General features: G+C 49.1%; 1 protein-coding gene across 5 annotated transcripts in view; it reads left to right on the top strand.

Annotated features, from left to right (window-relative positions):
- Nucleotides 1-22,327, top strand: part of CA12 (carbonic anhydrase 12) — a 58,816-nt gene extending 36,489 nt beyond the window's left edge. Inside the window, exons 5-11 of one of the 5 annotated variants that reach the window (XM_035258770.3) lie at nucleotides 2,892-2,987; nucleotides 4,200-4,263; nucleotides 4,534-4,691; nucleotides 6,207-6,333; nucleotides 17,329-17,361; nucleotides 18,595-18,679; nucleotides 19,427-22,327. In XM_035258770.3, the coding sequence (XP_035114661.1) occupies nucleotides 2,892-2,987; nucleotides 4,200-4,263; nucleotides 4,534-4,691; nucleotides 6,207-6,333; nucleotides 17,329-17,361; nucleotides 18,595-18,679; nucleotides 19,427-19,499 (636 nt within the window). In that variant the 3' untranslated portion in view covers nucleotides 19,500-22,327. Of the gene's footprint in view, nucleotides 1-2,891; nucleotides 2,988-4,199; nucleotides 4,264-4,533; nucleotides 4,692-6,206; nucleotides 6,334-8,797; nucleotides 11,930-17,328; nucleotides 17,362-18,594; nucleotides 18,680-19,426 lie in introns of those variants that run through there. The other 4 variants (XM_035258772.3, XM_035258771.3, XM_035258774.3 and 1 more) reach the window with 4 other exon arrangements.
- The last annotated feature ends 4,097 nt before the right edge of the window (nucleotides 22,328-26,424 follow it).

Below are 26,424 nucleotides of genomic sequence, written 5' to 3'. Positions count from 1 at the left end.
TGTCTCAGGCTAATCATAGGTCTACTTCCATGCCTGGAAGGGACAGGATCTGGCTCAATAGGATGGCACCACTGGAGGTTCACATATTTCAGAGCAGGTCCTTCCCTGAAGCTCAAGGACTGAAATTTCCTCCAGGCTACCAAATTGCAGCGTGGAGACTTCTGCTTGCACCACAGGGAATAAAGAACTTGTAAACCAAAAAGTGTCTGGGACTGGCCTCAATCCATTGAGAAGTTTATTTTGCCAAGGTTAAGGACACATGCCTGGGAGACAGAAAAGTCTGCGCCTTTCTTCAAAGATGATATTGAGGGCTTCAATATTTAAAGGGAAAAGGACAGATGTTGGGGAAAGAGGGGGAAATGTTTAAAAGGTGTGAGGAGGCAAGAGGTTGCATTCTTCTGAGTCTTTGATCAGTGTTCACATGTGAGAGAGGAGTAGAGGAATAGTCACGTGTGCATTCCGATAGCGAATCTGCATTCTTACAAGACGAAATGGACATGGGCAGAGAAAGCAATTAGGTACGCATTTGTCTCAGGTGAGCAGAGGGATGACTGAGTTCTGTCCTTTGTCCTGATCCTGTGAAGATAAGTTACCAATTTACATTGTCTGGGTGAAATTCAACAGGTTTCACCTGTTTTAGGGTAAAGACCTTGGGGCCCACAGTGAATTTCCCAGTGGGTAAAATGTGAGGGAGATGTGTAGCTTTTTTTGTTTGTTTTTAATCTTTGTAGTGGTTTTATTTAGGAACAGAAAGAGAAGCAGGTTTCCTGATGCAGTTCCCAGCTTGACTCTTCCCTTTGGCTTAGTGATTTTGGGGTTTCAAGATTTATTTTCCTTTCACAAAGGAAGTTAGGGTGTAGGTTGGCAGGGTTTATGTATTTAAAAATATTTCTGGCTGGGCAGTGGCTCACGCCTGTAATCCCAGCACTTTGGGAGGCCCAGGCAGGTGGGTCACGAGGTCAAGAGATCGAGACCATCCGGGTCAACAAGGTGAAACCCCGTCTCTACTAAAAAAAATAATAATAATACAAAAAATTAGCTGGGCATGGTGGTGCGTGCCTGTAGTCCCAGCTACTCGGGAGGCTGAGGCAGGAGAATTGCCTGAACCCAGGAGGTGGAGGTTGCGGTGAGCCGAGATCGTGCCATTGCACTCCAGCCTGGGTAACAGAGCGAAACTCCGTCTCAAAAAAATAAATAAATAAAATAAAAATATTTCTACTTCTTGTATTTTCTGCTATTAAGTCACATCATCAGACCAAGGGTCTAGTTAAGATGGACCATAAATGCCATTACTAGAGAAAAGACATCAAGGTGTCTCTGAAGTGGGTCCTTTAAGGAAGGGCCTTGGAAGTGTAGTGGTTCTTTTGGATGGAGTCCATATAAGATTCTATCTTAGTCTCCACGACAGGGAGTTCCTTTATGCTTGGATTCGTCTTCACTTCCTCTGAACACAATAAGAAAAGTACTTAGACAAACCACGAGTTCAAAGGTCAGCTGTAAAAAGAAATAGGGACTTAGGACCTCAGGGGTTTTAGTCATATCGAAGTCAGCTCTATTTCTCGAAGTGATGCCAAGCCAAGACGGGATGGCAGGGTGGCAGACTAAGTCCTTTGAGGGGAAGATAGTGAAGCAGGGGGCCTGAAGGAATCCTTCATAGAGGACCACTTAAAGGAAACAGGCCAGGTGCAGTGGCTCAGGCCTGTCATCCCAGCACTCTGGGAGGCTGAGGAAGGCAGATCACCTGAGGTTGGGAGTTCGACACCAGCCTGACCAACATGGAGAAACCCTGTCTCTACTAAAAATACAAAATTAGCTGGGCGTGGTGTCGCACACCTGTAATCCCAGCTACTTGGGAGGCGGAGGCAGGAGAATCACTTGAACCCAGAAGAAGGAGGTTGTGGTGGGCCTAGATCATGCCACTGCACTCCAGCCTGGGCAACAAGAGCAAAACTCCATCTCAAAAAAAAAAAAAAAAAGAAAGAAGAAATAATTTGATTGCTATATATATATATATATATATTTTTTTTTTAATTAGAAGGAGCCATTTAAAGTTCAAAATGGGGAAATGAAGCTGTATTCGATAACATAGGTTTGAATTGTATTTACAAACATGAGATGCAAAAGGATGAAGAGAAAAGAAATAATATCTCAATATGTCATAGTCTCAAGGACAAAGAACCAACAAAAATGCATGTGTTGTGTAAACCAGAATAAATCTAAGCCCCCACCCTTCCCCCAGCCATCTGAATAGACCCCTCCTCTTGGCCAAGGGCATTCCAAAGTTAACATGAAAACTCGTTCAGGCCACGATGGGAAGAGGGAGCTGGACATGACTCAGGACACCCTCCTCCATCTCAGAATTCAGGAAAAGCTCACCAGCATTAACATCAACACAGAACTCAAGTCTGACAAGAAATATTTACAGTCTGTTCTCTCTGAAGCCTGTTACTTGGAGGCTTCATCTGCATGATAAAATCTTGGTCTCTACAACCCCTTATCGAGCTCAGACATTCCTTTCTATTGATAGTAACTCTCAACCAGTTGCCAGTCAGAAAAAATGGAAATCTACCTATGTCCTGGAAGCCTCCATTTCGAGTCACCCTGCCCTTCCAGATCAAACTGGTGTATATTGCATGTACTGACTTAGGTATTATGTCTCTAAAAGGCATCAAAGGAAGCTGTGCCCTGACCACCTTGGGCACACGTCCTTATCCTTGGCAAAATAAGGGGAGGGTCTGAGAGACCTAAGCTAGTTTGAGGGGCTAAGGGGCTGGGGTTCTGTCCTCCCACTTGGATTCAAGTCTTCTGCAGAAGTGACCAGCTCTCATGAGTTGCTTATCTCCTGATAATATGCATGCAAGGACCCCTCATTTTCTTTTTCTCCACGGTAGCTGCACATTGTCCATTATAACTCAGACCTGTATCCCGATGCCAGCAGTGCCAGCAACAAGTCAGAAGGCCTTGCTGTCCTAGCCGTTCTCATTGAGGTAAGAGATAGTGAAAAGGTTCTCACATGAAATTTGAAGCAGGGATGAGACTCGGATTCCACCTTCGGTTCCATGCATACCTGTTGGTAATCTGCTGCTCCTGTATCGGCTCTATGTCAACTCCAGAGCAGTGGGTATCCCCCTATAGTGTCCCTTCTCTCTTGGCCTGGAGGCAGCACTTTCTGTGGCTGAGCAGCAGAAATGGGGAATGTTCTTTGGTCCATTGGAAAAATAAGCCTTAACGTCTAGCCCTGTTGCATAAGGCATGGAATTGCCCAGCTGGGGAGGACCTGTACTGGAAAGGGATCATCATACTCCACCTGCCCCATCATACTCCATCTGCCCCTGAACCCTTGACACCTGCTATCCAAGCTTCATCCTGTAGATCAGTGGTCCCCAGTCTTTTTGGCACCAGGGACCAGTTTCATAGAAGACAGTTTTTCCACGGGCCAGGGAGCAGGGAGGTGGATGGTTTGGGGATGAAACTGTTCCACCTCAGATCATCAAGTTAGATTCTCATAAGGAACACATAGCCTAGATCCACTGCTTGCACAGTTCACAGTAGGGTTTACTCTCCTATGAGAATGGCTGCCTCTGCTGCTTTGCCAGAAGGCGGAGCTCAGGCAGGAATGCTTGCTTGCCCACTGTTCACCTCCTGCTGTGAGGCCCAGTTCTTAACAGACCAAAGACCAGTACCAGGCCACAGCCTGGGGGTTGGGGACCCCTGCTCTATATGAACTCTGGAATGGATTCTTTCTCTATCCCAAGAAACAGTGATGTCTTCTGATCGGCTTGCATGCTTTTTCCTAATGAGGCAGCATGTACCTCATTTCCCAACATGCTCATTTGTCTGACATGGCTTTTGTGAACTCAGAGCTCCCTAAGTTCTGGGTGATGTGGGTGTTAGTCACATCCTTCGGGCTCACATCTGGATCATCAAGAGCACACACTGTACCCCATACCCCAGGACATTCAGGCCCAATGCCTTAAGCTGAAAACAGGACATCCTGAGATGTGAGCAGGCGGGATCATTACCCTAACTCTCAACAGCCTGGTGATCCGTAGTAATTGTTCAGTAAGGTGGATCCTTCAGGAAGGACCTTGGCAGTGGTGGCAACATCCCTGCAGCCTTGCCCTTCTGATAGCAGTCATCGGTACTGGCTCAGCCTCTCCTGTTCTGCCCCAGTTTAACCTGCCCTGTCTCTGTTGCAGATGGGGTCCTTCAATCCATCCTATGACAAGATCTTCAGTCACCTTCAACGTGTAAAGTACAAAGGTGAGAGGTCCTCGCATGCATATTCACTCTGCTGGAGGAGGAGGTAGTGAGCCTTGTGTGACTTTGAGAACAACAAGTGCAAGGGGAAGGCGCTGTCTGTGTTCAGCAGGTTATAAGCAGTAGGTCTCTGAGCAATGTTGCAACCAGGTCCCGGGGTGGGATGACCCTGAGAGGGGCTAGTTCGTTTCTAGGCTCAGGCACTCCGCCGATCTGCACTTATGCCCCGGGGAGTGAGGCTGACACCATCTCCCCTGCGACATGTCTCCCTAGGCCAGGAAGCATTCATCCCGGGATTCAACATTGAAGAGCTGCTTCCGGAGAGGACTGCTGAGTATTACCGCTACCAGGGGTCCCTGACCACACCCCCTTGCAACCCTACTGTGCTCTGGACAGTTTTCCGAAACCCTGTGCAAATTTCCCAGGAGCAGGTAACTCCTCACTTAGTTTCATTGGCAGCTCTTCAAAACTTCTCCAAATTATCACAGGTATCTGAAAGCACTGCCGACATTCCAGGCTGAGCCTCAAAAGAAGTCAAGCTAGGCAAATGAATACATGTCTCCTAGTGCTTTAAAGAAAGAGCTAAAAGGCCGGACAGAGTGCCTCACACCTGTAATCCCAGCACTTTGGGAGGCCAAGGCAGGTGGATCACCTGAGGTCAGGGATTCAAGACCAGCCTGGCCAACCTGATGAAACCCTATCTCTACTAAAAATATAAAATATTAGCTGGGCTTGCTGTCGGGCACCTGTAATCTTAGGTACTTGGGGGCGCTGAGGCAGGAGAATCGCTTGAACCCAAGAGGCAGAGGTTGCAGTGCACTGAGATCGCGCCTTTGCACTCCAGCCTGAGCAATAAGAGTAAAACTCCATCTCAGAAAAAAAAAAAGAAAGCTGCATTTGCTAATATATCCTCAGTGGCTGGGTGGTATTCACTTCCCAGGAAGGAGAGAGCCTGGTTCCTTTACATGGCAGAATAAAGACCGGATCAGATGAAATCGTTTAACAAATGGGATTGCAGCAATGACTAAGCGAGGGTCCTTGCCCCCACGAGGCTCAAGGTCTAGTGCAAACTGGGGAAAAAAATGCCTAGCCATCATCTCTAAGCTTATTTTACAGGAGATGGGAGGGAGGAGTGGAAGCTTGTGGGGTCATCCAGTGTTTGGTGACAAAGCTGAGACCCTAAGTTAGGTCATCTGAGTTCCATGTCACTGCTCATACCTAGACCCCACAGCCTAAATTCATCAGAAGAAAAATGGCTCCCCAGGAGACGGGGCTGGGGCCAGCACTGCACACAGGCTCACAGGCCCCCCAGCTTCATGCAGCCAGGGCAGCCTCACAGCTGCTCCTTCTCTTTATAATAAGCTTCTGCTCTGAGTCACCTGATAAATGGCAGCAGGTGGGCAGACAGGAATGGGGACGTGTTGAACCAAAAGTTGGATGAAATCTGCGGGGAAGCAGCAGCATCCTACCCCAGAGCCTGCCTTGGAAACAGGTTATGTCATCTATGCAGGTGCATGAAAATGCCATGGAACCCGAAATCAGACGACCTGTGAAACACCTAACCTCCGTCCTTTATTCCTTCTGATGTAAGCATCAGAGCTAGCCCTACGACCCCCTGGTTGAAAGCTGGGCTCCAATTCAGGTTCAAAAGAGGAACACAATCTCCGTGGGAGGCTAAGGAGCTCTCCTTTACCCCAGGTTTCCCTCCACACGGGGCAGATTCCAGGTATAATTAGGAACTAACAGCACTGCCCTTCCCTGGAGTCTTGGGTGCTGGAAAGACAAACCCGGCACTGCCCAGCTCCCAGTCACCCACTGTGGAGGGAACCAGCTCTCTGGCTTTCCCGCTGCTTCTCCCAGGTGCAAGAGGCGAGAGCTCATCTCTTCCCGGGGGGCCAGGTGAGGAGGTCATTCTGCCTGCGGGCTATTTCTGCTCTTGTCCTCAGCTGCTGGCTTTGGAGACAGCCCTGTACTGCACAGACATGGATGACCCTTCCCCCAGAGAAATGGTCAACAATTTTCGGCAGGTCCAGAAGTTCGACGAGAGGCTGGTGTACACCTCCTTCCCCAAAGGTGAGGAGAGGCTGTGCTTGGGGGAGGGGGGCTGAGTGTGGTGCTTGGGCTCTTTCCTGTGAATTCAGGCTCTGGCACTGACGCCCTCAAGAGGTTGGCTGAGAGCTCTCTGGCTGCCATGGGAACCAGGTGCCTTTAAGACTAGGTGTGGGGCTCACTGGGGCCTCCCTTCACGGCTCTCCACTTCCCTGAGCCTTTGCCAAGAAGCTCAAGCCGGGGCTCCGGGCACATGGACCAGAGCCCTCTTTAAGTCTGGGAGTCTTGCACAAGTGGGGAAGAGAGAATTCCCTGGGGACGTCTCTGCGCCAGACAATTATCCCTTCTCAGACACAGGATAGGACCCTTTCCATGACATACTTACGACTTCCCTCCCAAGGCTTTCTCGGCATCCAAGGCCTGGCCGGGTGATTCATGCACCACCACCGAATGACCAGGAATGCTTCTACGTTAGATGTGAAACTGGGCATAACCCACATCCATGGCTAGAGCAGCTCGTGGTCTAATGTGACAGGCCCGTTAGGCCACAGAGCACCCTGGTGCACTGCCTTTCTAACCTTGGAGCTTGCATAAGCACGAGCACGTGGGTTCTGAATTGAAGCTATTATAATAGTTTGGTTTCTTCCTAATGCTACAAGGGCTTGGTTCTCCCGTTTAAACCTGTAACCAGTAACTCCCCAGTAGGACGTGAACCTTTTTTCTTGCTTGATGCCTATGTCAACACTGGTGGGAGCTGGGTGTCAGAGAAAAGGGGTGAGGGAGCAGTCCTGGGGCCCACACCCCTCTTCAGGCCTCCGAGTTCATTTTTAAGCTCATTTTCTTACTGGAGATTCTCAATTGGTTTCCAGCTAGGGAATCTTCATGACAGGTCTGTGCGGTTCCATTTCATCCCCCACATCACGTGTGGACCAAACCAGGCCAGGTGTTCATATTTAAAGATACGAACATGCCTGTAATTCCAGCACTTTGGGAGGCCGACGTGGGCAGATCACGAGGTCAGGAGTTTGAGACCGACATGGTGAAACCCAAATCTAAAAATACAAAAATTAGTGGGCATGGTGGCATCCACCTGTAATCTCAGCTACTCAGGAGGCTGAGGCAGGAGAATCACTTGAACCCAGGAGGCAGAGGTTGCAGTGAGCTGAGATCGAACCACTGCACCCAGCCTGGGTAACAGACTCTGTCTCAAAATTAGTAATAATTATCATAAGATAACCCACTAACCCGCTGTGAGAATGCACTCTCTGTGTCTCCCCTGGTATGCCTTTTTTGGTTCCTTTCTTATTATATGAGGTAATAACTCTCACCTCCTAGGCTTAGTTAAACATATGGAGACTGTATTTGAAGGCCCTTCCCAGGAAGCTCTAGAAACTGATGCACCCGTATGGTCAGGATTGTGTCCTTCTCTGTCTTTGCATGAAGAACTGCCCGAGAATCGGTCTTTGGTGTTTTCTCCTCTCCAGGTACTGCTAGTTAAGATCATTTCCCTCTTTCCTCAGTGTCTCAGTTGGAAAACAGAATCTGTGTGATGATGACTGACAGTTTCTTTTCTAGGAAATGAACTGAGTGGATGGAATTACCCCTGTGTATCTGTTCTGGGTATAGCGCTGTCTTTTCTCATTCTTCTAAGTGGAGAATGTATATCCAAGGGTTAAATGGAACTACTTTAACTCTTAAAACAAAAAACATAAAAGCTCTGCCAGGATCTTGGGGACTTTGCCCACATAGATCAGGTGGAGTTTTGCTCTGATTTCAGGGCTCCACTGCTGGCTGTGTTCTCTGAGCTCAGCTAGGCACCTCTGGGGAGGGCGGGTGGTATATACTCTCCTTATAGTGAGGAGGCCTAGGTTCAAGGCCTGGGTTTGTTTTCTCCTGGCTGCCTGCTGTGGACTAATCATGTCCTTTCTTTGGCCTTGGTTTCCTCGGCAACACAGAACCAGGCAATCCCAGCTACTGGGGAGGCTGATGCAGGAGAATCACTTGAACCTGGGATATGGAGGTTGCAGTGAGCCAAGATTGTGCCACTGCACTCCAGCCTGGGTGATAGAGTGAGACTCTGTCTCAAAAAAAAAAAAAAGGCCGGGCGCGGTGGCTCAAGCCTGTAATCCCAGCACTTTGGGAGGCCGAGGCGGGTGGATCACGAGGTCAAGAGATCGAGACCATCCTAGTCAACATGGTGAAACCCCGTCTCTACTAAAAATACAAAAATTAGCTGGGCATGGTGGCACGTGCCTGTAGTCCCAGCTACTCGGGAGGCTGAGGCAGAATTGCCTGAACCCAGGACGCGGAGGTTGCGGTGAGCTGAGCCATTGCACTCCAGCCTGGGTAACAAGAGCGAAACTCCGTCTCAAAAAAAAAAAAAACAAAAAAGCCAGTTGGATTAGGTGATCTAACATCCTTTCAGTGCGAACACGTTGTGATGGTTAAATGGACACTGCCAACTGCCAACCCTGACTTTGCATTGCAGGGACAGTGTTTGAGGGAAGTTACAGAGGATCAGAAGAATCCGTGCAGGAGCTTGACCCCGACATCCAAAAGTAACCCCATTTGTGACGATGGACTGTGGCATTGGGAATAATTAGCCATCTTCTTAGACCGGCTCAGGTCTAAGCAGCTGCTTGTAGTGTGGGCAGTGCCTGTAGGTCTGTAGCCAAGTGCTTCAGTTGATCCTCCCAGTCTGGCTGGGGGAGTTTGAGAGGCCTCTAAGCAGAAGCCTGCAGACCAACCCCTGGCTTAGGTCATCACGATCAAAGCCCAAATGCAGAGGTGCCACTGGTCTTCCTGCACGGCTTGCCCAGAGCTGGTGCTTCCACAAGCCCAGGCCGGAACCAGTGTGTGGTGGTCCAAGGCAAACCTGTTCATTTGGAGGCGGATTATAGAAGCTTGGCCAGAATTCCCCCCTCCCTCTCGCTTCCCAAAGGCACAGGCAGCAAGAGGGGCTGCTTCCCAAGGATCAGTGAGGACGCAGCCCCAAAGGGGTGGAGGCCCAAACCTCATCTGCCCAGGGGGCCTGCATTCACGAGACCCCTCTCGCCCAGCTTGGAGCAGGCCTCAGACTGTAACGTGCTGTTTCAGGTTTATGGTGTGAGACTCTGTCAGTATGAACCTTGAGCAATTTGAAGTCAATTTGTAGCCTCTTCCACTGAGGCACGTTTGTAATTAGGGTCTGGCTTATTCAGGGCTTTCTTTGAAAGTTCACAAGAACTATAGAGTCAGAAAATTCTGCCAGGAGAAAAGTAATGCTTAAAAAATCATCTAGGGGCCAGGCGCAGTGGCTCACGCCTGTAAGCCCAGCACTTTGGGAGGCCGAGGTGGGCGGATCATGAGGTCAACAGATCCAGACCATCCTGCCCAACATGGTGAAACCCCGTCTCTACTAAAAATACAAAAATTAGCCGGGCATGGTGGTGGACACCTGTAGTCCCAGCTACTCAGGAGGCTGAGGCAGGAGAATCACTTGAGCCTCGGAGACAGAGGTTGCAGTGAGCCAAGATCACACCACTGCACTCCAGCCTAGTGACAGAGCCAGACTCTGTCTCAAAAAAAAAGGTCTAAGATGGTTGGGTGTGTTGGCTCATTCTTATAATCCCAGCACTTTGGGAGGCCAAGGCAGGAGGATCAAATTAGCTCAAGAGTTCAAGGCTGCAGTGAGCCCTGATCACACCACTGCACTCCAGCTTAGGTGACAGAGTGAGGCCCTGTCTCTTAAATAATTAAAAAATCAAAAATTCCCTATGAGAGAAAGTGCATGGACTTTGGGGAAGGATCTGAAGTTTAGCCAGGTTGGGACAATTGGGACTGAATCGTTTAACTTAACCCTGCTATTTTCCTCTCCTGTGTTTAGAAAAGGGGTACAGGGCCTGGTTTCTGTCCTTAAGAGGTTTATAGTCTAGCTACAACTTCACCTGGGGGCAGAGTTTCTCAACCTTGGCACTATTGACAATTTGGGCAGGATAGTTCTTACAGTGGGGGCTATCCCGTGTGTTGTAGCATTGGCAGTGCTGTTGTCTCTACCCGGTAGATGCCAGTTGTACCCCCCCACCCCGCATTGTAACAGCCAAAAGCGTTTCCAGACATGGCCAACTCTCTGCACAGGAGGAGGGGCAAGGTTTCCCCTGACTGAGAACCACTGCCGCAGGGTTTCTGCAGAACTCACCGTTTTCACTCATGTCATAGCAGTCTAGACTGCTATGCCCTGCTCTTCATTCTTACGTGGCATGAACATTTCAGTGTGATAATGGTTACCCCCTGAAATAACAAGGTAGAGGTTACCGAGGCAGAAAAGACCAACCCAAGAGAAACCTTGTTCCCCATCTTCCTTTAGAATTCAAGTATAGATTCTTTTTATATGATTGGGTAAGACCAAGAGACGTGGCATGAGAGAGAACTATGCACCCTTAGAAGTGTACACATCCCTTATCAGGGCTGCAGGTGCCTCTGAAGTAGCACCTCATCAGAATCCTCCCTTCATTCTTCTTCTCCCTTCCTTTTGTACGAGTTTTTCTCTTGTATGTTACGTTTCTTGTCGCCTTTAGTTAAAACATCCATTCTTTATGGAAAAGTAAAAGTCATGCCAGGTACTTTTTTCCATTCTTAAAAAGTGTCTCTTCCATTGGCCAGGTGTGGTGGCTCATGCCTATAATCCCAGCACTTTGGGGGGCCAAGGAGGGTGGATCACCTGAGGTTGTGAGTTCGAGACCAGCTTGGCCAATATGGTGAAACCCTGTTTCTACTAAAAAAAAAAAATTAGCCAGGAGTGGTGGTGCATGCCTGTAGTCCCATCTGCTGGGGAGGCCGAGGCAGGAGAATCGCTTGAACCCGGAAGGTGGAGGTTGCCATGAGCCAAGATCATGCCACTGCACTCCAGCCCGGGTGACAGAGTGAGACTCCATCTCAAAAATAAAAAAAAGTACCTCTTCCAAGTGGCAGATGGAATATTTGAACTGAAGGAGAAAGCAAGTCTCGTTGTCCTCAAGGTGGGCCCCTGGGAGGGGACACGTCCTAGGGCCAGTTCAGATTTCTGGGAAAGTCTGGTGCTCTTAGTGGGAAAGGGGAAAGACAGCAGAGGCAGCTGGACATCACAGGGGCCCAGGCTTAGGGCTTTGGCCTGGTTCTTGGTTCCTTTATTTCGCCTCCTCCTAGCCAGTGCCACCAACACTGGGTCCAGATGGTGGGTAATAAAGCAAGAGCCCATCAGACTAAAATGCCACACGTGTCCCACATATCAGGGCCACGGAGACGTGAGGGACAAAAGGAATCCAAGAAGTTTCTATAATCACATCATTAGTGGGCTTGCTCTGAGCAACTGCACGTCACCCACAGAGCCAGCTGAGGCACACTCACACGAGAGTGCCAGGCGGCCAACTGCAACGGCAAATCTATAGACTCATGCAATTAGGATCTGCTTAAGCCTAGACCTGGGCAGTTTCATAAAACCTTAAGAAGAGAGAGCGCGAAATAGTACTCGGCTAAGATGGCTAATTATCTAATTTTTTGAGGCTGGAATGCATGTGTTGTGGTTATTGACCTTGTATTTCTTAAAGTTTGTATTTATAAATAAAAGCTATTGGCTGAAAGAATAGCATCAATTCTCCCAAAAGATCCAAATGATTAGCGAGCCTGGCTATCACCTTCAATTGCTGGCCTGGGTCGGGGACTGAACAGTCAGGAGCTTTGGTCCAAGATGCTAAGAAATGAGGTGCTTGTCCCTTTAACACACCACATGGTTCCTGAGCACAGCCTGGGTTACACGCTATGGGAGCCAGAAAACCCCATGGTGGGTGTCATCTTGCTCCTAAACACAGCTGATGGCACAGAATGGAAAGACAGTGGGAAAAGGGGCCGGGCAGAAGGCTGGACCCACCCTTGGTGACAGGGTCCCAGCTGATCCTTCCACGTCATCTCCCCACAGCCCTATCCCTGCCCTCTTGGCCCCAGCCCCCAAAACTGTAGGGCAGGTGCTTTCAAGTACACATACTTGATGTCTGAGATGCCCCCTCCCTCCTCCGTCTGGAAAATTCTTTCAAGACCCAGTTCTCATCAGGTCCTTCTGGAAGTCCTCTCTATTCCCCTTAATCTCACTCAGCGCAGCCAGAACCACTTCTCCGGCTCTGTTATGTTACTAGACACACCATAGAGTCATTATTACCATACAACAAAGGCAACCAGAAAAAGAACAATATGCATATATGATACACACACTGCAAATTCGTTCAGGCCGGGGATGACTGACGTCTGACACATTTTTATGCTGGGCATTCTGCCTGCTGCTCAGTATAAGCTTGTGGAAAGAACGTCCCTGACCCACCTCCCATTCCGTCCCCTTCCCAGTGTCTTCTCTGCAGCATGATTTACACAGAAGCCTAAACAGTTGTCACCTTTAGTCTTATTGTCTTATTTTTCTTTGCTCTCCCTGTGCTAACAGTGTTAAAAATCAACCCATTTGTTTAGGAAAAGTTAAAGATCAGAACTTAGCTGTCAGTTTGGAAGGCCTGGGAGGAAGTTGCCTAGAGATGCTGCTGTGCCTGCCTTCTGTGGCTCTGGCTTGAGAGGGACTAAAAGCCCCCGTCCCACCACCCATTCCTTCAGCAGGCACAGTGAAGGCAGCTTAGAGTGCCAAGCACCCAGTGCCACCGTTGTAACTGCCCCCAAGGCTCTGGGATTGAGCCCTCTGGAGCAACGTGGCTGTCTGCAGGGCCTGCATTCCTGCAGTCTATAGGCAAAGCCCTCAGTCTCATCATGGTTGTATAAAACCAGTTCTCCTGGCCGGGCGCGGTGGCTGAAGCCTGTAATCCCAGCACTTTGGGAGGCCGAGGCGGGTGGATCACAAGGTCAAGAGATCGAGACCATCCTGGTCAACATGGTGAAACCCCGTCTCTACTAAAAAATATACAACAAAAAATTAGCTGGGCATGGTGGTGTGTGCCTGTAATCCCAGCTACTCGGGAGGCTGAGGCAGGAGAATTGCCTGAACCCAGGAGGCTGAGGTTGCGGTGAGCCAAGATCACGCCATTGCACTCCAGCCTGGGTAACAAGAGCGAAACTCCGTCTCAAAAAAAAAAAAACAAACCAGTTCTCGCATATAATCTGGTGATACGTTGTTGGCAGATTTCTTGATAGAAATTGTGTCTTTTTTGGGTTGCGTAATGTTCATAAGGAGAAATCCCTAGTTAAATATGTCCTCTAAAGATGTCTGTGCTGCGTGGTGAGGGCTTCTTCCTCGCTTGTCTTAGCAAAGCATCATGAGACATCAATGGCATTGCCGTTTGACTCCGTGATTTTTTTAAGTGTAATCACGGGAGTTTTTAACCTTCCTAACACAGATTTTGTGTATTTAAACTATCAAACCCCTGGTAAATCTAAACTCTCCTGACCTCTTTTATAAGGCTGGAGACAGCTAAGGCTATGTCGTATGTTATCACTACGTAACATGCCATCCGTGTCAATAGTCCATACTTGACAATAATGCTTGAAAAGGATGATAGTCCACCGTCAAACAGAATTGTAAATAGAGTGAGAAAATGCCAGACTGTTGTTTCAGGAACCTGGAGATGCGAAAGTGAGGTGCTTCTTCCTCCCGCTGGCCTTTGCTGTGTTTACGCTTGAGGCTTCAGAAGACCTCAAAAGCCCTTAACCAGCATCCCTCAGTCCAGCAAGATGCCAGTGGAAGACACGGCTCCCGGGCCCACCAAAACAGGTAGCAAGGCCCCGTGGCAAGCCGCTCGCCGACCTTCTCCCTGTGTCTGTACCTTCCTGGGCGAGGCGTGTGCCCCTCGAGTGCTTGTGTCTCCGTGTGGTCTCCTTGTGTGTGTCACGCTGCCATCTCTGCTCACCTGACTCACACCTGAGCCCTTTGTGAACAGGCAGCTCTCCCACGTCCACGTGGTGCCCACCCTCTTACCAGTCAGCCCAGGAGCTCCTCTGTTGGGTCCTCACCTCTCTGGAATGCCTCTCATGGGCCACCTCTGTGACCCAGCCTGTCTCCATTTCTCTTGTCTGTCCCATTGTTCTTCCGTGGGAACTGCCTGCCTTCTTTCCTACTCAGAAAAAAACCATTTCTTTCTTTAACCTGAAAGTGAATTTCTCTGGTTCGGCCCGTCCCTGCACCATCTTTGATGCCCGTTCTCTACAGCATCCTAGAGGCTGGGCTCTCACCCACCTGAGGCTCTGCTGGGAAACAGGCTTTGGCTTCTCTCTCAGCCTCTAGTTCTCTGGTTGCCCTGACAGTTCTCCCTGTACCCTGAGAGTCTCGCTGACTTTCTCTCTCCCATCAGATATCAGATGCTTTGGCATCTGCCTCCAGTGGGACTCAAGCGCATTTCTGCAAAGAAGCCACACGTCCTTGATGGCTGGTGCTGTCTCAGTTGGCAGGCACGGTATTCCAACAACACCTTCCTGCCCTGGGCTTCCCGAGGTGGTGGGACTCTTAGGCGACACCCTTGCCAGCATTCCTGTTCCTTAGCAGCTTATGCTTGCTCAGTCAAGCTGCTTCGATTTTACTGTATCAGTCTTGGCTGAAAAGCATCTGTCCCAGTCTCGGGGGCTCTTCCTTGTCTTCATGGCTGTTTGGTCTCATTTAATTGTTTCCAAGGAGAGTTCATTTCGGCCTTGACAAGTGGTCATCGAGGAGCAAAGAGCCGGGGTTAGAGCCCTGGGTTAAACTATGCTGCTGCTTACAGAGCCTTTTAACAGGAGGTCTGCGTCATAACAAGAGCAAGCCAGACTCTCTCCAGAGAAGCTACCAGGTAGGGCACGTGCCCTGAGAAAACCCCACCCTGGGGGCCTTGCTGTCCATATATAGACTTTGCTCAGCTCCCCAAGACCAGGCATGAAGGGCACCTCTGCCAGCCACAGACTGAGCTGGCTGCTCAGTGGTCTGGGGCCTATGTGGCTCCTCAGGATGTTTGAGGTGACTGTGAAAGAGACAACCTTAGAAACTGTACAGCCTGGATGGCTTAGCCAGGCGGTGAGGCTTCCTGGTAATAATCTTCAGGTGGCGAGAATGGTTTGGCACCACAAGCATCTGGAGCCTCAGGAACAAAGAGCGAGAGCACATTTCGTCAAAGGGTTTGGAAGAAAAACCATGGCTAGGTTTATTATGTTTGTGTTTTTAAGATGCCAAGGACCATGGTCTCTGGTTACATTTAAAAAAGAAACGACCAACCCTAATGCCAGATTACAGTGTGCAGAGGCCACAGGCCCTGCAGGAAACAGAGCCTGCACTGTGCAAACACTAGAAGCTCCCCCCAGGTGGGGACTCATGATCTGAGCACCTTCCCAAGCCACAGGCTGGTCCTTGTGTTCAGGTTACACAAAGAGGCTGGGCCAGGGAGTCAGGCCAATGGAGCCACTCTCTGCCACTTGGGAGGTCATGAGCTGCTAGTGGTGGCCAGCAGAGCAGGGAGAATAGGCCTCCTGTCCTTGGGGACAGCTCTTCTCACTGCCTGCTTTGCTAACCGTCACCGCAGGCCGGTGCCACCTGGGAAGCCAGATCAGGAACCCCCAGGGCCCAGGCTTGGATCAGGGAGGCTTTGCAGGTTCAATACGAGATTGCAGAAAAAGGCAATAGGAAAAGCACACAGCTGATAGCTCCTGGGGAACCAGCCAGACTCAAGCCATTGGACAGGAGTAGGATGAGGGTGAGCAGAACCTCACCCTGCAGCCTCAGATCTCGTTCCCCAGGGTGTCAGGAGCCCCAAGGGAGAGTCATTGGCTCCCTGCTGGCATCTTATACTTGACCGGGGCTCTCCGAGGGCCTCAGCCACCCCTGTGGGCTCTATGGGCACACGATCTTCTGTGTCAGGCCGGGTGGCCACCATCTGTATAACTATGGTTCCCAATGTGAGTTGGAACAAATACCCCTTCTTCCTCCAACACAGACACACACATGCTAGAAGTTTATTAGAAAACCACCAGACAGAGGGTATGTGTAAATCTCCACTTTCTTTAGACAGAGGACCCGATTAGGAGAATGGGGAATGGTTGCGGGAAAAAACAGGAAAAAACAACCTTGGAAAAAACAGGCTAGGGTTTCCAGGGGAGACTTCATGACTTGCTCCTCTGCTCACTCAAGACGATGCATTCACATGTGATTCTCCCCCAGGAGGTGCCTAGCAGGCCGACTGAGACTTTGCCTTAGGTAGCTGGGCACAGTTTCAGCCCCACTGAGGACTTCTCATTCACCTTATTTATTCCCAACAGTAATTTGCTGGTTGAAGCCATAATCTTCTGGTTCCAAAGAGCAGAGCAGTGAGGCTGGTGTATGGTGAAGGAGTTTATCCAGGAGGGACAAAGCAAAAATAGAACCAAACCATGAGGACAAGCTGGATGGGTTGGGGGAGAAGTCTGCTGGTGGGTCCCTTGCTTTGGAAGAGAGACAGGTACCGTGGACAGCAGCCTGCCCAAGCAGACTCTGATCCATACCCTTCACTTTTCCTCTGTGACCACATTGTAATAAAAACTGAAGTCTTAGCTGGGCGTGGTGGCTCACACCTGTAATCCCTGTACTTCAAGAGGCTGAGGTAGGTGGATCACTTGAGGTCAAGAGTTCGAGGCCAGCCTGGCCAACATGGCAAAACCCCATCTCTACTAAAAGTACAAAAATTAGCCAAGTACAAAAAAACGCCTGCAATCCCAGCCACTAGGAAGCTGAGGCAAGAGAATTGCCTGAGCCCAGGAGGTGGAGGTTGCAGTCAGTCAACACTATACTCCAGCTTGTGTGATAGAGCAAGACTCTGTCTCCAATAAAACAAACAAAAAAATCCTGAAGTCTTGCCCTAGCATCGGAAGGAGGGATTGCAGTATGAATTCCCTAGATGGGCAATTTCCTCTACTCCCTCAGGCAGTCCTTGAGCCGAGGGTGAACACCCCTAGAGGTCTGTCTGCCTAAGACCCGTACTGCCAACCAGACAAAAGGTAGAGCGTCTCTCCACATGATGCTCAAATCCAGCATGGTTTGACTCTAGAGTAACCTCCAGTCTTTTCCTCTCCCCTGTTAAGTGGAAGTCTGTCCCGCCGCAGGACTGAGTCTGGGTATGTGGCTGGGCAGCCAGCCGTGCATGCTGCAGCTGGGTGATCACTGTGATTCTTGGTGTGATCTGGGCCTGTGATCCAGCCCATCCTCTCTGCTTCACTGTGATTCTTGGTGTGATCTGGGCCTGTGATCCAGCCCATCCTCTCTGCTTCTCTGTGCTATTGCTCTGGCTCCTGGCTCTCTCCTTGCTATGGGTCTTACCCTCAAGTCACTCTCTGATTCAAAGATGAACTGCCAATCAAATATTCCTCTAATGAAAGATCTAATCACTCTACAGCATGTGTGTATTCAAAGAACCTATCTAAGACCTTCTTTTGGTCATGGTGGGAGGCTGTTGCTGAAAACATGCCAGAGCCCAGTGTGGAGGTCAGCTGACAGGCCATATGACCTTGGCAATGGACTACTGGTCGTCTGGGACTGCTTAGGACTGCACAATGGAACTTGGGAGCAAAACTGATAGAGACAGCCAATGGACCGTAAACCCAGCAGGCAAAGACCAGGCAAAGTTCTTATTTGTGAAGCCTGGGGCTTATCAAAGTGTGGTTCTTAGGCCGGGCGCGGTGGCTCAAGCCTGTAATCCCAGCACTTTGGGAGGCCAAGGCGGGTGGATCACGAGGTCAAGAGATCGAGACCATCCCGGTCAGCATGGTGAAACCCCGTCTCTACTAAAAATACAAAAAATTAGCTGGGTGTAGTGGCACGTGCCTGTAATCCCAGCTACTCGGGAGGCTGAGGCAGGAGAATTGCTTGAACCCAGGAGGCGGAGGTTGCGGTGAGCTGAGATCGCGCCATTGTACTCCAGCCTGGGAAACAAGAGCGAAACTCCGTCCCAAAAAAAAAAAAAAAAAAAAGCGTGGTTCTTGGACCATGTGCATCAGCATCAGCTGGAAGTATTTGGTAAAATGCAGATTCCTGGCCCCACACCAAACAGATTGAATTTGAATCTCTGGGGGTTGGGGTAAAAAAAAAACCCTGCATTTCAAACAAGCTCTTCAGATGGCCCTTGTGCAAGTTTGAGAGCCTCTGCTGGAAAACTAGAATTTGCAAGTGGCCCCTCAAAAGGCTCAGCCAGTCCCACTAAGCCAAAGACCAGAATCCGAGAACAGGGCTGGGGAAATTATTCCTTTCTGTGGATGACTACGTAGCTGGGCTGTGATTTCACACGGGGGGGCCGTGGGCTAAGATAAAGGGGAAGGAAGGAGTGTAATGTGTGCCCTCTACCTCTTCACCAGGCGTCATCCTCTCGCTGGCCCTGGCCGGTGTTCTTGGCATCTGCATTGTGCTGGTGGTGTCCGTTTGGCTTTTCAGAAGGAAGAGGTGAGCTGGTTTGGGTTCAGAATGGGAATGGGCAACTATGTGTCCATGATGGTTGGTCTGCCTGGGAAGGCAGCTTTGTGGAATGAAGAGCCGCAGTCACCTGGACCAATACCAACCCTAGGAGTGCTGCCCCCAAAGCACTTGTGCCCTGGCCTTCTTGGCACGAGACGCACGTGTGACCCCAGTTGTTCAAGGGTCACTGTGCTCAGATTTGGAAGTGTGTGTGCCTTGCTGCTATTTCACAGCCTTGGACGAGTCTCTCGACTTGGGGCTTGTGCCTAAACGTAAGCAGCAAGGTTGTCTTCTCATCAAGATCTTTACATGTGGTTTTTCGTCTATGAATCCAAAAAGAAAGACGAAGGAAAAGCTGATTTCTCACTCACATTAACTCTTAATGCCCTTTGCCCATGTTTTTATTGTCACATTTGGCTTTTCCTAAAACCTAATTTATTTTGAGGGTATGAAAAATAAAAAGGTCGCTGGGAACCCTGTTATGGAATCAGAGGTTTGAAGTCGGTGACCATGAGACCTCTTTCAAAATAGAGGTGTAATATTGGGAGGTGTGAAAGAGAACAGTTGGAAAATGAGAACGTTCTGTTTTGGTTAAAGCTTTATTGGGTGACATTCCTTCCCAAGAAGAGAGAGGAATCCACCTTCTACAAACGGCCTCATTCCATACCTGAGTCAGGCTGCTCTTTGGCTTGCTCTCTCTCCTCTAACAAGACTCATGTGTTCTTTTTGTTCCAGTAACAAAAAAGGTGGCAACAGGGGAGTCATTTACAAGCCAGCCACCAAGGAGGAGACTGAGGCCCACGCTTGAGGTCCCCGGAGCTCCCAGGCACATCAGGAAGGACCTAGCTTTGGACCCTACACACTTTGGCTCTCTGGACACTTGCAACACCTCAAGGTGTTCTCTGCAGCTCAATCTGCAAACAGGCCAGGCCTTAGGGATCTGCTGGGTGCCCCTTTATCTTGGGACCATGGCGACCCCAGAGCCATCCGCTCTGTGGATGGGCTCTCAGACCAGGCGGCAGGAACTCTAAGCTGCTTGCTGTATCTGTGTGAGATCAGTAAGTGGTCTGAATTCTGGGACTACATGCTGGTGGGCCATTAATGGTTGGAAAATAATTTATCTGGGCTTTGCCAGAACATACTTTCAAGTGTCCTGGAAATTCTGCTGCTTCTCCAAGCTTTTGGACAAGAATGTGCACTCTCTGCTTAGGTTTTGCTTGGGAAGCTCAGCTTCTTTCCTCAGGAGATGGGGCATCTCCCTCTGATTTCCTTCTGCTGTGACAAAACCTTTAATCTGCATCTTACAACTCCGGGATGAATGGGGATGGGAAGGATCAAGTTGTAGAGAGAAAAAGAACATGAGATATATGCTGTGATATATTAGGGACGCTTCGCAGACCTTAGAGAAAGGCAGGTTCAAGTTCCATTTCTTGGTGGGGAGGAGAAGGGAGAGAGCTGCAGGGAGAGAGATGATAAGAAGACATGGATGATCTGGGAGGTTCTCACTTTGGAATCAGAATTGGAATCACATTCTGATTATCAAGCCATATCGTAAGTACAGAAGAGCCAGACCCAAGCTCCTGCTAGTGAGGCGGTTATGTGTTGTACTCTACAGATTTTATAAATAACGAGGCTGTTCCTTGAAAATGTGTTGTTGCTGTGTCCTGGAGGAGACCGAGTTCCGAGATGACCTAAATGCCTTTCAATCTGGAGGGAACAGGCAGAAGCAACATGACAGTAGAACTTCATCTCTTTTGGTCAAATTTTATTTCAGCCATTTCTGCAGGATCCCTACTGCCCACGTGGAATGGGGGCTTATCTACTCCTCTCTCTCTCTGAGGATGTCAAATCATGGTTTATCTAAAATATATTTCAAGCTACAAAAGCAGGAGTTTATCTGTGCAGGGGCTGGCATCATCATGGCATTTAGGGGCCAGTAATAATGGAACGCTACTAAGATACTCCATATTCTTCTCCCCGAATCACACAGACAGAGAGGCACAACTCCTCCATTTTCCTCCCACAGGTGAGAGCCCCGTGGAGGGGAGTCAGTGCCATGACTGAGAAGAAACCGACTCCTAGTTGACAGCACCTTGCTGCTCCTTGAGAACTTTCTGATTCACAATCTCATTTTGACAGCATGAAATGTCCTCTTGAAGCATAGCCTTTTAAATACCTGTTTTCCTTCTACTCCTCCCTCCGACCCTAAGAAGTCTCTCTACTGTACTATCACAACTTTTTTTTTTGAGATGGAGTTTCGCTCTTGTTACCCAGACTGGAATGCAATGGCACAATCTCGGCTCACCGCAACCTCCGCCTTCTGGGTGCAAGCAATTCTCCTGCCTCAGCCTCCTGAGTAGCTGGGATTACAGGCGCGTGCCACCATGCCCAGCTGATTTTTGTATTTTTAGTAGAGACGGGGTTTCACCATGTTGACCAGGATGGTCTCGATCTCTTGACCTCGTGATCCACCTGCCTCGGCCTCCCAAAGTGCTGGGATTATAGGCGTGAGCCACCGGGCCCGGCCCACAACTTTTCTTAATGATGGCAAGCCTGATGGAGCCTGTTTTGCTAGACAAAGTTACAAGTGACCTAATTGGGGCTCTGACGTGTATGTGTGTGTGCACTCAAGACCTCTAACAGCCTTGAAGCCTGGGGTGGCATCCCGGCCTTGCCATTAGCATGCCTCATGCCTCATTAGATGACAAGAACAACTCTCATGACCAAGCAACATGAATTAGATGACCTCTTGGCCTTGGTCCAAAATTGTCAATCAGAAATGAACATAAAGGGCTTCAGAGCAGTGGGACTGTCTGTCAAAAGACTCTATCTTTTGTGGATGAGTTTCGTGAGAGAACAGAGAGACCATTGTACCTGGCACAAGGGCTGTTCATGAAAAGGGAAACTTCCTGGCAGGCGGGAGACAGTGGTGTGCCTCCTCCCGCTTCCTGCTTAGCACAGCCCCGGCTCACGGCCCCGAGGCTGAGACCAGACAAAGCCAGAGAGGCAGAAAGATGCTCCAGGAACCAACACCATCCATGTCTTTGTAAATCCCCACAGGACCTGCGGGCCCAGCTTTGGAACTGGGAAATCTTTCTTCAGATCCGCACTCATTCCATATGCCAGTTGCCCCTGAAGGATGCCAGTGCCGTGGTGTGTGCGTGGCTCAGTGGCTGTGCACATACGCTTCTACTAACTCTGCTGTGTGGTGTATGCCTGGGTGGAAATAGCAAAAACAAGGCACAGGCTGGGGCCAGGGCCGTGGGGAAGGCCCTGGACTCTCACTCATGTGGGATCTTGAATCTCTTTGTTCTGTTTTAGTATCATCTAGTAAAATAGTAAAAAAAAGAAAAAAAAAAAAAAAAAACACCAAAGCCCTGTATCTGTTTCTAGGGTGTGTTGCATTGACTCTGTTGATCACATTTCAAGTTCACCCCACATCCCTCTCCTCTTCACCAGCCTCTCTCAAGGTCTCCTGGCCAGCCCTTGAGAAGCACTGGTGTCTGTCTGCAGCACCCTTCAGTTCCTGCGCCTCAGCCCATAGGCCACTGTGATAATGGCCTGTTTGGCACTTCTGTATTTATTCTAAGAATGATTACAATGAAGATGCACACTATAAATACAATAAATTATAAACAGAATGTTTTTCACATCAGACTGATTTTTTTTTTTTGGAGTTGAGACTAAAGCATTGCTCTTTGCAAAGCCCTCTGTAGCTCCCTGCGATGGGGATAGGCAACTAATCAGAATAAATAATAACGTCACTTGCATCCACATCTTAGAACGTGGCTCCAAAGGAAAATACATTGACGGACTCAGTCCCTTTCCAGCAGGCCTATGGTACGTGCGGCTGCAGGTCAGCACACTGCTCAGTGGTGCTGGGAAGTCTAGAGCAATCAAGAAAGACCCCGGAGGAGGTGGGGTCAGAGCTGCACCTTGAACAATCGCTCAGACTTGAACAGATGGATGGAAAAGGGGGGGATGTTCCCAACTAAGGGGGCGTTTCACAGGGACCGGGTCCTGTGCCTCTTTACTCCTGAGAGTATTAAACCTACTAAGTGGGCAGCCCCTATTGGTTGCCCATTATCTTATTTTGAATTCTTTTTGCAAAACCTACTATCACCCCTCCGTATAATCTTTTGTCTAAATCCAGATTTCACATTCTGATTGGTGACAAGAGGCAGTCCAGCAAAGGTTATAAATAGGCACCATTATTGTTTGAGTTATTTAGAAAAGCATCCAGTTGTCACTGTAATCACCCTAAGACTGAGAGAGGTGAACTGTTCAAGGGTACTTTGGCTCCGGTAGGTGACAGCGCCTGGCCCAGCTTTGGAATCGAAACGTGGAAGGCCCTCCATTTCTGATGGTCTGTTTTCTGCTAGAATGCAGGATGCTTCCGCTCTCTCCCTCTGGCGTCCTGCCAGGTGTCATGGCCATGCACAGGCATGAAGACAGCTGGGAAGCCAGAGTTCCCACAAGCATTCACTCCTCAGACTTGCTCCCACCCCACTAGGGAGAGCACTTCCTGGAGCAGGAAATGAGCATCTCTCTTCTCCCTCCGAGGCCTTGCTCATTCTCTGAATTCCACACCCACTGGGTGGATGATCAGAGAGGCCTAGCGGTGAGAGGCATAGGTCAGCAGAGGGAACTCGGGTCCTCCTTTAGGTTGGCCATTATCTCCTCTAAATCCAGCTAACTCACCATCTAGAGCACAGGAGCCGAGGGAAATGTAATAAAATATAGTGTGAGACACAGGAAATGTAAACTTTCTGGTAGTCACACTAGAAAAAGGTAAAAGAAACCAGTGACATTAATTTAATTTTAGATGATCCAAAAGATCTAAAATACTATCATTTCCAGTAACCAGTATTATAATGAGTTTTGTCTGCAGTAAATCTTTGAAATCTGCGGTATGTTTTACACTGACAGCACACTCAGTTCAGATGCTAGAGTTTCCGTGTAGATATTTGGTTGTTATTTATATTTCATAAAATTTACAGTTTAAAAGCAGATTCCAGTATCCAGCTTGCCCCAAACACGCTTAAAAGTTGATTTCCAAATAATGGAATCAATGTTCAGCTTTTAGGTGTAAACTTACTAAAACAAAAATAGCATTTCTCAGTTTAGACATATTCCAAACGCTCAAGATCCCGCCCTGAGCAGACCGGGACAGCGAACCCGCCTTTCAGAGACTTGGGAGGGTTCTGCCTACAGATCGCCCCACAGAAATCAGCCCAGGAAGAAAGCCTAGGGGGTGGAGCCAGGGAGAAATACTGGAGGGCATGAGGAAAATCAAGCCCAAATGATCACGTCTTAGACTCCGCTCCTCTTCTCCCCACCTCCTCTCCCTGCCTTGCCGCAGGGGGCGCGCCGCAGGGGGTGCGGCCATTCAGGTCCCCATGGGCAGGAGTGAATGGCGCTCAGGTGGCAGGCACGTGGGCGACTGGTGAACTGCAGGACCCTGGTACCCCTCTCCTTGCCCTACACACACACAGGAGCGCACGATTGAAGCCTAATCGCTGAGTCGCCGGCTCTGCCCGCCCCTCCCGTCGCCATGCGGCCTTCCGGCTGGCTGTCTGGAACAGGGGGCCTCTGGGGTGCAGGCACCACCTGCCAGTCCGTTCCAGCCGGGCTGCCAACCACACCGGAGACCGCCCCGCATGTGGTCTTCGGGCTCGTGGACTGTCACAGGATGTGAGGGGAAAGGTGTGAGGCCCAACAATGTCACCAAGGGTGTTCCGGCGCCCCACCGGTGCCTCTTTATCATAGAATGACTGGGCAGAGATAAGGGCCAGAGTAATTCGCTGTATTGAATAATTCACCATAAAAATGATTGCAACCAGGTCAGCCTATCACGGTGACTGCAGGCCACCCAGGGATTCGGCAATGCCTCTCGCTCTTGACTGTCCCAAGTCCCTTTCACTCCACTGCATAACCCAGGGACAGGCACAGCATTGCCCCTGCGTCCAAGCAGGAAAGAGGAGCTGGCACTGGCTAAGCCAAGCTCCCAGAGCTCCCACGGCCCTAGGGTCTTTAGTGACAGTGATAGGGCCACCCTCCACAGCCCCAGTGCCATGGAAACACCTTCTGGTCATAGAGTTAACCATGCTTATCCCAATCACGCAGCAACCTCAAAACCCCACGGGCTAAAGGCACTATAAAAGCATTTGTACTAATGACTTCCAAGAAGTCAACCACAGGCTTCCACCTGCAATCGGCTTGGTAGCACTAACCCTTGGCCTCTGCGCTGGTTAAGTCTGACCAAGGACTGCCAACTGCATTTGGGCAGAGGAGTCTACTGAGCTCCTGAGATGTTACCTTCACCTCTTAATTCAGCAAACCAAATTCCCGAGGACACATTCACAAGCTTTCCCTTTTCCTAAGACTGAACTGGAGAGAGGGAGTAAATACACACACACACACACACACACACACACACACACACATATAGTCATGCACCACTTAACAATAGGGATATATATGCTGGGAAATTCATTAGATTTCATCATTGTGTGAACAAACCTGCGGAGTACAGCCTCCTACACACCTGGGCTAGATGGTACGGCCTATTGCTCCTAGGCTACAAGCTGTACAGCATGTTATGTACTGAATACTGTAGGCCACTGTAACACAGTAGTGTTTCTGTAGAAAGACATTACTGTTCACTGCTGTGGACTCTGTAAACACTACACTTCTGCTGTTCTACACGTATGGAAAACCTTTTTCTTTCTTCAATAATAAACTAGCCTTAGCTAACGCTAACATTTTTACTTCACAAACTTTTAATGTTTTAACTTTTGGACTCTTATAATAACACTTAGCTTTAAACACATCGTACAGCTGTACCAAAGTATTTTCTGTCTTTACATCTTTTTTCTATAGGCTTTTCTTAATTTTTTTTTTTTTTTTACTTTTAAACTCTTTTTTTACTTTTAAATTTTTGGTTAAAAACTAAGACACAAATATACCCATTAGCCTAGGCCTACACAGGGCCAGGATGATCAATATCACCGTCTTCCACCTCCATATCTTGTCCCACTGGAAGGTCTTCAGGGGCAATGACACCCATGGAGCTGTCCTCTGCTATGGTAACTGTACCTTCTTCTGGTAGGACCTGCCTGAGGCTGTTTTACAGTTAACTTTTTTTTTTTTATAAATAGGAATACACTCTAAAATACCAATAAAAAGTACAGTGTAGGCCGGGCGCGGTGGCTCAAGCCTGTAATCCCAGCACTTTGGGAGGCTGAGGCGGGTGGATCACGAGGTCAACAGATCGAGACCATCTTGGTCAACATGGTGAAACCCCGTCTCTACTAAAATTACAAAAAATTAGCTGGGCACGGTGGCGCGTGCCTGTAATCCCAGCTGCTCGTGAGGCTGAGGCAGGAGAATTGCCTGAACCCACGAGGCGGAGATTGTGGTGAGCCGAGATTGCGCCATTGCACTCCAGCCTGGGTAACAAGAGCGAAACTCCGTCTCAAAAAAAAAAAAAAAAAGTACAGTGTAGTAAATGTATAAACTGTAACACAGTCATTTTGAGCATATAAAAGTATATAGCGTGGTTGTATATGTTGCATAATTGTATATGCTGTATCCGTGCGTGTAACTGGCAGTGCGTAGGTGTGTCTGCATCAGCACCGCCGCAGACATCTGAGTAATGAATGCACTGGGACTTTACAATGGCTGTGAGGTAAGTAGGCAGTAGGAATTCTTCAGCTCCATTGTACTCTATG

The sequence above is a fragment of the Callithrix jacchus genome, chromosome 8 (assembly GCF_049354715.1).
Source record: "Callithrix jacchus isolate 240 chromosome 8, calJac240_pri, whole genome shotgun sequence".
NCBI classification, from domain to species: domain Eukaryota; kingdom Metazoa; phylum Chordata; class Mammalia; order Primates; family Cebidae; genus Callithrix; species Callithrix jacchus.
The sequence above is the reverse complement of the archived record's forward strand: the minus strand, read 5'-3'. Positions and strand labels throughout refer to the sequence as shown.